The sequence below is a fragment of the Papaver somniferum genome, chromosome 11 (assembly GCF_003573695.1).
Source record: "Papaver somniferum cultivar HN1 chromosome 11, ASM357369v1, whole genome shotgun sequence".
Classification (NCBI taxonomy): domain Eukaryota; kingdom Viridiplantae; phylum Streptophyta; class Magnoliopsida; order Ranunculales; family Papaveraceae; genus Papaver; species Papaver somniferum.
The window spans coordinates 15,469,809-15,481,848 of record NC_039368.1 but is presented as its reverse complement, the minus strand read 5'-3'; the positions used below and the strand labels follow the sequence as shown (position 1 = coordinate 15,481,848).

Sequence of the window (12,040 nt, the reverse complement as noted above, 5' to 3'; positions counted from 1 at the left end):
AATATGAGATACTAGTATGCCGTAATATATCATCTCTGAATTAGATGATATGAGCGAAAAATGCTGGACCGAAAATGCTGCAACTCATTGCGGATGCCTACGTACCCTTCCCTACTGTAAAGGGATCAAGCACTGACCGTAGTTCATCCTGGAAGGGACAGAAACTTAAGCCAACTCGTTTGCAAGGCCGTGGCCAAGCAATAATGGTAATGGCCTAGTGGTGTGCCAATGGAAAACACACAGAAACTTGCAAGTATACAAGGCCAAGTTTATAGAATAGAAGGAAAGCAGGGGAAAGTCCACAGGGAGTGGGAGCACTATAAGAGAAACCTAAGCTAACAATGGAGACAGTGAGCAAGACAAAGCAATATGGCATACAAAGTGGCAGAAGTAAAGAACCAAAGCAGCAAGGAAAACAGCTAAGAACCAAGGCTTGGAAGCCAAGGGCAGAGGTGAGTTTGTGCACTGACTTCAGTGCACAATAGGCTTCAAAATGCTAGAACTAAGCAAAACAGTAAAGGAATGTAACTAAGCAGTGAATAAAAGCAGAGCAGGAATTGTAAATGACTGAAGAAAGGAATTGTGGCTAAGCTAAGGCTTAGATTCCACCTTGTGTCCTAATCAAATAGCATATTCCTAGGTTGAGTTGAGTCCTATGCATACAATAGAAAGGAAAGAAAAACAGCTTGCTAACAGAAATACCCCTAGTATTGACTGTCTTTTGACAGCACAATCAATCACAAGCAATCATAGCACTGCTTTCTTCCCAATGCACAAGAAAAACAAGCATATGGCATCCTATCCTAGCAATTTACCATTTGACAGTGCACCAAGGCTTCATCAAAGCCTCAGCTTGTTGCTAATTAGCTCATACTACACATGATAATAACAATAACATTCATAATATATGATAAATTAAACACAATAATCAACATTCAAAATAAATCAAAACAAGCACAACTTTCACTGTTAACTTCATAGATGAACTGAAATTTGGAATTGCATGAATTTTGTTTCAATTTTCTACTGGCTAGTCCAGAGATCATCCCCCTCTACCCCTCTACATCACCCCCTATTTATATCACCAAATACCCAATTTTTCCGAAACCCTAGAATTGAAATTAGGGTTTTCAATTTCCGAAATTTACTCACCAAAACTTTGAATTGACGTCGCCCCATGTCTTCTCTGCCTCTCTCGGTTCTTCTCCTGCTCCCAATTGCTACAATTGCTCCCTAATTTGAGGTGTTTTATCAACCCTCACCTAGGTCAGTTGGTGAGAGAGGTTAAAGCGCTTCGAATTAGGGGGATGGGTCGTGTCGGGTAATGATGGAGATGGTGGAGGTGATGGTGGTGACAGGAGCGATGGATGATGGAAGTAGCAGGTGGAGGTGATGGTGGTGGAATGGGTGTTTCTGTTGCAGAGAGGGGGAGAGGAAAAAGAAGGTGGAGCTCGATATGGGTTAGGGTAGGGAGCTGTTTTGCTAGGTCATAGGGTTCGAGTATTAGTGTGTTAGGCGGGTGTATCAAGATGTGTGTACCACGAGCTGAAGCCGCTGGATATGGAGATGGTAGGTGGATCGGACGGCTAAGAAAGAAGCATCTTGTAGCGATCGTAGGATGTAAAATACAACGAAGTCTACGGTGCGAGATTAGGTTAGGTGTTGTAGTGTTTAGCGGAATCATCGGGATTTGATGCACAGGCATAGGAGCGACCGTAGGATGCTGAAATGCTTCGATCTGACGGCTGAAATCCGAGACGGGCCTGGATATAGAAAATGGGTTTGGGTGAGGGTTTTGGGCCTTGGGTATGCCAAGCCCATATCTTCTTTAAGGACAATTCTTCTTCTTCAAGACCATTCCTAGCCTCTTGGTTTTGTGCACAACGTTCTTCGCGGCTTCTTTGCGTAACTCCTCCCGGCTTTTCACTACTTTTCTGCTCTATTCCGCTCCGCAATTCATCCAAACTTTATTTATTACCTAAAAATATAAAATTAAGTAAGAAAAATATTTATTCTTGAAAACAATGAAAATACAGAATATGGGATAAAATGTAGAATTGATGCACAAAGGATGAGTTAAATGCCAAGAAAAATATATATAAATATGCACTTTTTAGCACTCATCACCTAGTCTGTATAGGTCGTTCTCAAAATGCTTACAAGTTATGCATATTTGGTCCGCGACATGGCATAGTGATTCACATGCTTAATATGCTCCATTGGCAAGGATACACAACTATAAATGAGGTCTAGGCATCATTTATACTCTTTCGGCTAAGCTATGAATCTTAGTTGGTGCATGTTCCGCATATGCACCTTCAACCAACTACCCCTCCCTTTATATGTTTTAAAGACATTTGTACAACTTGGATTAGGGAAGGAAAATTACTTCACCAAGTCCCAAGGCCGTGATGGCTGCACATTACTACCCTGGACAACTGCAATGTACGACCATGATGGTTGTACATCCAGTTCTGGCTCACAGGCTAGCTCCAACGTCCGGTCATGATGGTTGATGATTTCATGAGCCAGGTCTAGTAAAGGGCTGTGATGGATGTATTTACGGATTTGGCACGTAGGCCACTCCAATGTCCAGCCGTGATGGATGTACATTGTCAAGGACAACGTGCTCTGGCTTGTTGAGGCTAATGACCTGTGTAATTCTCCATTGTGGCGCTACTTTTTTCTAGTTTAGCCACCCAACTGGCCTGAAGCACCTTTGGTGCGAGATTGGCTCTTGGACAATACAACTTACAACTTGTATCCTCTTAGTGTGATATTGTCCCTTGGCCAATGTATCTTCACAATGCGCCATTACTTGGCGCCATATTGGCTCTAGGCCAATGTTCCTCTTAACATGCAACGAAGCTTGAGATTAAGCTTCATCTCATGCCATGACACATCTTTGAGCATGCCATGCTAAAAACACGAAGTGTTACAATCTTTATAATTGAAATATCACAGGTTGTGCGTTGATCAATCATAATAGATACATCTGACCTAGTTTGTTGGATACGACTTGATTGATTATTGGACATTGGTCTTTGGTACCTTCCAAGTTATCTCTTTGTGATTAGGTTCACTGATTTATTTCTGTAAACGTTCTAATCACGAGAGAGAGAGAGAGATAACTCTAGATACTATTCCTTGATTTAGTTTAACTCTCGGAGTTGTATTAAGTTTGTCCATACAGATTTCCTAAGAAAAAAATGGTGGTGTATTTTGGTACCCCCGCGTTTTCAATTGGTATCAGATCAGGAAAACATCCTAAGACCTAATAAGTTCGTGTTTGAAGCAGTCTGATTATATGTTAGGAGTGTAATCTCGATAAACGTACCGCCAGCATTTGATGACTGAAATTACTTATGGTGGAAAATTGCTATGCATTCCTTTTTATAAGCCCGTGGCTTTGAGACATGGAAACTTGTAGTTATTTGATATGAGGCGCCAACAGTTATTAGAGACGGAAATAATGTTGCCAAGACGTTAATAGCTTATAGTGAATCCTAGATAAGTGCTGAAAAGCATAATCCGAACGGGTTAAACGCTATTATCCACGCCATAAGCCCAGATCTTCAACACCATGTGACATCATGCACTAAGTCTAAAGATGCTTGGGATATCTTAGAAACCATATTTGAAAGAGATACCTCATAGAAAGAAGCTAGGCTTCAAAGCCTAAATTCCGACTGGAAAAATATTCATATGTCTAATGTAGATTCATTTGATGAATTTAATCAAAAGGTGTCTGGAATTATTAATGCATGTTATGCGTTAGGGAAGACCATTCCCCAAAAGGACATTGTGTTGAAAATTCTACGATCTTTACCAGCGAGATACGAGTCTAAGAAACATGTCATCATGGAAGGGAATAACTTTGAAACTCTTTCCAGAAACAGTTTCGTTGGAAAGTTAAAGATCTTCGATCACGAGCATAGTGTGGCTAAAGATAGATCTTCTGCACTTAAAGCCACAATCAATACAAGTATGACTTCTTCGAAAGAAAACTTGTCTTGGGCTTATGAGTGTTGTGTTGATCACGATGAAGAAAACATATCTATGATCACACAACAAGTCAATGATGTCCTGGGGAAGTACAGACAATCTGGAAAGCGACACTCGCGGACCAAGTTTCAAGATGATTCAATCATTCAAGACGGAAGTTCTCTTCAAAGAAATAATGCTCTCATTATTTCACTTGATAACTCTAATGAGCTTATTTCTGAACATCTGACAGAAAATTCCGCCCCATGTGCAAAAATATCTGTTGATTGTGATTCAACTTCTGATACTGAGTCATAAAAGGAGATTTTGGAGTTCTTGAATAAAAGTGAAGAAATTCATCGAGAAAACCTATGTTTGAAGAAAAATGTGGAAAAACTCAAATCATCTCTCAAGGTGAAAAATTTTCATACGTAATGTACCGTGAGTAATCCTCTTAACATATAACATAAGCTTAGGATGAAGTTTCACCTCAAGCCAATGACGAATTTTAAACATGCGCCATACAAAAAGTGCAGGTTACAAGATACCCATTTACTTGAAATGTACCAAACTCATATGAGACAAAGTCCTACATCTTTGGAATGACACACCTCCAATCAAACTAATACCCCTAGAAAGGTTATTGATAAATCTTTTATACCTTTTTTAGGAAACTACGGTACTATTGATTTTTTGTAGCTTGCAAATAAATGTTAGCCAACTCTCGACGATGAATTTTATTCCCTATAGCCTCGTTGGTCATGTCTAGTATAGCAGACAAAGTCTGCGTCCATTTGGTACCGTTGTCTAGTATTCAGACGAAGTTTGCTTCCATTTGGTACCGTTCTCGCGGCCTGCAAAGGTCTGCACCGAAACAGTTAATGACTCGTTAGTAGTAATTAATTATTATGCTTCCAAGAAAAAAAGTGAACCATTAGCAACTAGACAGTCTTTTAAGAGACCCCAAGGTGTCTGTCTGCATCTATTGTGAAGGGTGAGCCACTTAAACGGAAAAGAACAAAGCAAGAATAATATTCAAACCATGATGATTACCCCTGAATAGAAAATACTTTCTCAGGAGAAAAAGAGAACCGTTCAAAATTTAAAAATATCGAGTGTCTGGAAGTTGAGATTAAATAGCATGTGTTATCTTAGCTAAATATGTGGAATTAACATGCACCATGCACATCAGTTTAGTAGTGCGGCTGTCTTGTCAGTCGACTAGTATACTTAACTACTAATGAGATCAAAATCTCAACAGGATATCAGATGATTCAGATCCACTCTAAATGAGATTAGGATGAGCATTAGGATTAATTTGACATTTTGTTGCTGGATCCATCGAATGTAAGGGTAGTTAACTTTGTGAAAATCACATGTTTCAAACATGATAAAAGTTGCTAATTACGTTAGATATCTGCTTAGTAAGATTACAAGATAAGTAGTTTCGTGGTTATCTCTTTGTGTGGCTTTCACACCTTTAAAGTCTTTTTCATGAACTTTTTTTTCTTCCATGCAACTTTGGTAGCAATTGGTTTTGTTTACTTAGGATGACAATCTTATCGTATAAATTATCAAGAATGAGATATTTCAATTATTATATACTCCCAACGGTTTTTCTTAATAGGCCAGTTTTGTTTTTAGCGAAATTTAAGGAAATTAAGAAAACATTGAAAATGGTTCTCATGACACTTGTCAATAAAAGAAGTGAAGTGAAATGGTTCGCATGACACTTGTTAGTAAAAGAAGTAAAGTGAAGTGGTCCACACGACACTTGTCATCAAAAGAAGTTAAGAGAAAAGTGGTCCCAAAAAATTAAAATAACATTTGACTTTCCCAATTAAGAAATTGACCTATTTTTTTGAAATTTTTATTTATACAAACTGGCCTATTAAAAAAAAACGGAGGGAATAGCACGTACAACCTATATTTCAATTGGTGTTCATCCGTTCTGATATGATGTCAACCGGAAAGACATGCGAGTGCACTTGTTTTTGTCCGAAATTAGTAGAGGAACCAAGTGCAATGTTGCACATGTTTTATATGTATAGTGTTAGTTTATATGTAATTCTCTGAGCTTAGTTAGTCTCCATAGTTAACTTGACTTGAATGAACTACTATCAAACAAAACGAAACCAGTGGGTGTGGGTGTGGGTGTGGGTGAATATAATTAGGACCCATAGTTAGCTCCTTGACAGACCAAAGGTCAAAATACAGAACTACTGATTTATCTTCTTTCTTGTATCTTCTCACTCAACAACCACCACCACCACTGAACATACACGAGCCAAGGATTCACAGCAAAGTTCCAATAATATCTCTGGTACCTTTTTCTAAACAAAATTATTTAAATGAGGACATCTTCCTAATTGGGCAACTAGTACAGATACGTGTGAGGTGGTGTGGGATCCAACCGTGTACTTACTCACTGTATTGTTTTGTTGAATAATTGTTTATGGTTCAATATGTGTCTCAGTGTGGGGTGGGATAAGGCAACTAGGCAACCCATTTACTTTTTCTAGAAAGTGAAAGGCAACCATTTCCATCACAGAAGAATTTAGAATCACAAATAGATTTTATGAGGGACTACTTTGTGTAAAGTAAATGGAAACCTTTCCTATTCCAAGAAATCATACATTGATAAACTGATCAAGTCAAAATTACAATACAAAAAATCTACAAGAAGAGAGGGCAAACATTTTCTTCCCCAAAGAACTAATACAACCGGAACTGAACAAAATCATACATGTACTCAGACTGTGCATCTTCTAGTATCTGAGACTTTTAGCCACCTCGAAAAAATGAGCCACATTCTCTTCTGGTGTACCAACAACAATCCCATGGCCAAGATTCAATATATGTTTACCCCTACCTGCTTTCTTCACTGTATCGTGAATTCGGCTTGTGATAAACTCTTTCGATCCAAACAAAACTCCGGGGTCTATATTTCCTTGGACAGCTACGTTAGGTCCTAACCTTCTCCTACCCTCAGCCATATCCACTGTCCAGTCCAAGCTAACAACATCGACACCTGTTAAAGGCAATCTTTCAAGCAATCCACCTGATCCGCTTGCGTAAAGAATTAGTGGTAGATGTGGATGGGTCTCTTTCACTGAATCGACTATCTGTTTTAGATAAGGAAGACTGAATTCTTCAAAATCTACAGGACTTAATTCCGTGGCCCATGAATCAAATATCTGTACGGCTTGTGCTCCATTGTCAGCTTGGTATTTAATGTATTTGGCCATAGAATCCGTAAATTTCTGGAGGAGTGCGTGTAGGATCTGCCAATAAAAGAAATATAATTATCGGTTCTGTATGTTACCACCTGAATGCAAAATAATTCATATAGAACAAACATCTCCGTGTGGTCCAATTTGCTCAACAGCTTTTTGTACCACAGAACATGAAAACATAATCTAAAATTGATCAAACAAAAAATCCAGCTTTTGTCGTTAACCATATGTTTGCTTGAAGAGAGATGGCACCGTTGGTGTTTGTGGAAATGTGGTAAGCCATATACGGTGGGGCCTTAAGAAACTGGAAAGGTCTATATTTTCTTCAAATATCACGAGCCATATAATTAGAGATGGAACTTATCATACGCATACTGAGGCTGACATGAAATTTTCAGTTGCAACTAAATCAGATTTGCAAGGAGCCTTATCATCTTTGGGTACAAATCAAAGTTATGAAAAGAAATGAAAACGACTTGAAACAAAAAATAGGGCACAAGTCCACATTACATGGTGCGTATTAGGTACAATGAATGAAGGCATTTGCATGGACAAACTTAAGAAATTACATCACTTTCTTGCTTCTATTAAGTCAAATTTTATGAGTAGCTAAACAATCCATGTCAAATTTTAGTAAATATTATAAGCAGGGGAGGAACCAGATAATTTTTTTTGGGTGGGGGTGGGGGGGTGGGGGTGGAATTAAATATCTATTAAACAAATTTAAACTGAGCTTATTAACTTGAATCTCTTGTGCTTACTATACATGACTAGGTAGGCCACATGATTTAAACTGAACTATAGTTTAGTAGGTGATAGGGTGGGGACATAATTTTCCTACTTACAGATGATATTGCAGGCTTAACCTAAACACAGCCTTGAGCCTCCTCCTTATTATATACAAGCATTTATCTAGATTTTTGGCAAGGTCTCCAAGCCATCATGGTGATAGTCATTCAATTTAAATGTATAATCTTGGGAACCTAAATATCCTGTATTGCGCTCAACTTTAGTGCTTCAATAATATTCCATTCTCGTCTACGAGATAGGTGTACAACCGATTTCCAGAAACATAGTCTAGAAATCATTTGGAGGTGGTGTGCACCATCTTAGTAGCAATGACCTTTATTTATATGCATATATATATATATTCATGAATTACGGAATTGAATGTTTTCTTCACTTAAAATAGAGATATCAGAACTAAATTGGTTTTTGAGTCTCAGAGTGCCACATATCAATGTTATCGTTAGCTCTAATTACTGGATGTTGAATCTAAAATCCTGATTATATACGCAAACCTAACAGTTTCTGTTCCAATATGATGCCTGGCAACCCTAAGTTTCATATCTTTAGGTGTGTTGCTGTCAAATAAGCACATGACGTACCTTTGGTTCAGAGAAAGCTAGTTTCTTAATTTTTGAGAAGTGCTTTGACGAACCACCTTCAACACAGTACGACGCCAAGGTGAAAGGAGCCCCAACAAAGCCAAGAACAGCTGCTTCATTGTTTACCTGAAAAGGTAAAAGATACGAAAGCATATGAAAACAAGTACAATTGATAACTCATGCATGGGTAAGATGATATGTAATTTCTATAATGGGCGTCATGTCTATATTTCCTAGTTATTTCTCTGGCAGTGTCGAAGAACCTGTATCACTACTCGTACCAGCATCAGTGTTCCACAGATTTCTAGGAGGAACTTCAATAACTAATTTTGCATGATGTAACACGTTTGAGATTCAGGATGCTCTCATCCGAGTGAAGGGTGGCCAACATTAGCGCAGCTAATCCTGACTTCAGATCAAGAAGTACTTTTACCTCCTGATCTATATGGACCATTAAATTATTACTGGAAATCACTAACTAATTTTAAAAAGCAGCGTAACATTAAACAACTTCTCATTTCATGACTCTTCCTGCACTGAAGTTAAAAAGGCCATAATATTTAGTCATAGATCCTAATCCATGACTGTGAAATAAACCGAATATTTTTCAATTGAAAAATTTAAATGCATTTCACACATAAAGGTGAAGTGAACTGAAACAAATTCAAGCACAAAATTTGATACTGAACCAAACTCAACTCAGGATTTCTGGATAATTGGAATGTAAAAGGTTGGCATTCCTATAGCTACGCGATATTATACCTCTTTCCGCAAGATATTCAGTGCTTCCCCAACATATGGAACTGACATTTCAGGAACAAACTCCCTCACTTGAGCAACATCTGCAGCTTCTCTCAGAGGACTAAATATAATGGGACCCTTTCCCTTTACAATGTCAAAAGGTATATTCATACCAGACAGAGGGGTAAGAATGTCTGAAAACAGAATAACCTGTCACAAGATGTTGTAAAAGCATTAGAAAATCGATATGTTGCATAACTTTACATAAGAAGCTCAAATGACAAGATGTTTATACAACTACTCCACCTTCAAAGGCATGATTCACTCAGCGCTAGCCAAATGAAGGAGAAGGCCAACTGTAATACATTATCCTAGTAAAACCAAAGAGATACAAGCGAAGAAGCTTGCCAACTAAAATATGAAGCTTCTGAGTGAAGTTTCTTGAAAGCAGATTTCAACAATAAGGTTATCTTACCCCATCAGGCTTGAACACTTTCCATGGTTGCAGAGAGATTTCAACTACAAGATCAACGTTCTCTGATCTTTCACGGAAGGAAGGATGCTTCTCGCAGAGCGTCATGTAACTCTGTCAAACGCAATTGTTCGCACATTAGTTGCAGCTCTAGCAAAAAGGTTCCCATAATATAAATAGAAGTAATATCTTCAACAATTTTGCATAAAGTCACAAAACATGTCCACTATATGAAATATGAATATCAAATAAAACGAATATCAAAATTTTCTCAGATTCAGTCAAACATGCCTTCATGTACCTCCCTGCTTGCCTCATAAGCCAAACTGGGGGTCGTTCAACATTTTCCCCTCGAACAGCAGTTAGTAAAAGAGGTTCAGCAGCACCAACAGCTTGTGGTTCTGCAACAGTTCCTTTAAAGAAATGCAGGGAAAGAAGTTAGAGTCAAAAAATTAAGCTCTTCACAAATGTGGCATCCTGGTAAAGATTCATTTCAAAGATATGGTTGCTAACTTATAGAAGCTCAGGTTATTTATATCCTTCAAGAAGAAGCAGAACGGGAACTTGCTTCCATAAAAGCAAAACAGGATCCTATCTAGCAAAAGAGTCCTGAAGAACCTAAGTCGAAAACAAATCTTGTTCTAATATGGGTCCGTCTTGCAATGCAGAAATGAAAGCTTTCTGCACAAGTGGGCAAACTTTCCAGTATATGTACTCCTTATGAATCTTGGAGATTCACTCCGTAACATGATTTTATTATTATTAGAAATAAAACTAGGTTTCTGGGCTGGATGAATGAGAAAAATAAGTGCAAAATCTTTAACAGCACAAGCAACAAGAACCCATTCCGTTAAGCCTTCATCCTACTAAGTCTCTTCTTGTCCAAGTTAAGTCTGATATTGGGACGTCAAGACTTTGTTTCCTGAAAATGGTACTGGAGTGTTCTAGATATATAAAAATAAAGGCAATAAAACTACATGCCAAAAGAAACCTAAGGGTGTAACGATAATTCAAAGAATTCTACTTGAGCTGACATTCTCAAATTTGATTACAAGGTTATGACCAAACTGGCAAGGCAGTGCAAACTCAATCACCTTTTTCTTGTCATTTGGTCTAACATTGTGAAGGCAACTTTCACTAAATCTCGTGAAGGTGTTTAAATAATCCATCCTAGAATGGGAAATATCTGCATTTTCCCCTCCCATTCGCTTCAATTCTTCTAAATGACAAAACAACTTTTAATACTAGACTTTAAAGGTTCATTTTCAGATGAAATAAGTATCAATTCTGACAAATGTACAAATTCATATGTTATAATGTTTCAATCCCCAGTCTACTTTCTCCATGATGAAAAACTAAGGAAATCATTCTTAAGGCGCAATTAAGAACAGAATTGCAAAAAATTACCTCCAGCAGAACAATTGATGCTGAGCTTCGATCTAGAGAGAGAAGTGAATGTAGATTTGGGGGAAATCGAAAGAGCGCCAAAAGCAAGAGATCCAGTAACACAAGACATTACGAATTACTATTTTAAGAAACCTTAAACCCTACAAAACCATTCAAAGACTTCAAATTACTGAGATTTCTTTGAATCTCAGAGCTCGAGTTTTTTTTTTTTTTTCTCTTCTTCTCTCTGAATTGAAACGTTGAAAAGCCGAGTACAAAAGTAAGGATGAGTAGATAATTCTTGCAGTGCGGATTTTACAATAATGCCCTCATATTAACTAAAATTAGCTGTATCTATCCATGGTTTGGCTACCTGAAATGTTGTTCATTTAAGCCTCGTTGAAAATTTAGAAAACAACACAGACCCGAACAAGGGAAGTAGACGAGGTGAAAGGAGTTAAGGGTAATAACGTCAGTCTAGGGGTAATAATGTCAGTTAATACAGTTGGTTAGATGAGAATAATGGTTGACTTAGAGCGACTGCAATGGTACGACTAAACTCAAAGATCAAATACCAAAAAAAAAAGATTAAATATGAGTTTAATCTGTACTGTGACGTTATGGGGAGAAGACCAAATTTGGTCGCGCGTAAAATTAATCACCGCACGAAAACGGGCGTAAATTTGGTGTACGCTTGAATGGGGCGTAAAATTGGTTTACGCCCGAAATTTGAATGGGGCGGATGGTTTGGTGTCCGCCTGACGAAATGTGAACGGACGGATGATTGGGTGTCCGCCTGATGAATTTCATTTTGAATGGGGCGGATGGTTTGG

At 38.0% G+C, this 12,040-nt stretch overlaps 1 protein-coding gene across 2 annotated transcripts; it reads right to left on the bottom strand.

Moving 5' to 3' along the window:
* Positions 1-6,580: 6,580 nt before the first annotated feature.
* On the bottom strand, positions 6,581-11,470 carry LOC113322501 (uroporphyrinogen decarboxylase). 2 transcript variants are annotated; one of them, XM_026570596.1, is made up of 6 exons: positions 11,229-11,470; positions 10,113-10,222; positions 9,825-9,935; positions 9,371-9,559; positions 8,609-8,734; positions 6,581-7,268 (listed from the first exon to the last, which is right to left on the bottom strand). In XM_026570596.1, the coding sequence occupies exons 1-6, from the start codon at positions 11,335-11,337 to the stop codon at positions 6,753-6,755; spliced, it is 1,161 nt and encodes a 386-aa protein (XP_026426381.1). In that variant the 5' UTR covers positions 11,338-11,470; the 3' UTR covers positions 6,581-6,752. The 2 variants fall into 2 exon arrangements, with proteins under 2 accessions (XP_026426381.1, XP_026426380.1); XM_026570595.1 differs by having other exon boundaries at positions 10,113-10,234; positions 11,229-11,469.
* Between the last annotated feature and the right edge of the window lie 570 nt (positions 11,471-12,040).

What these genes read in the sequence shown, in the direction of transcription:
- LOC113322501 (XM_026570595.1), bottom strand. Translation starts at nt 11,337, where the DNA reads ATGTCTTGTGTTACTGGATCTCTTGCTTTTGGCGCTCTTTCGATTTCC. An exon ending in AAGTGTTCAAGCCTGATGGG is followed by an intron (nt 9,560 to 9,824) that starts GTAAGATAACCT and finishes ATCTTGTGACAG; the next exon opens with GTTATTCTGTTTTCAGACAT. An exon ending in TAGCTTTCTCTGAACCAAAG is followed by an intron (nt 7,269 to 8,608) that starts GTACGTCATGTG and finishes TTTTATTGGCAG; the next exon opens with ATCCTACACGCACTCCTCCA.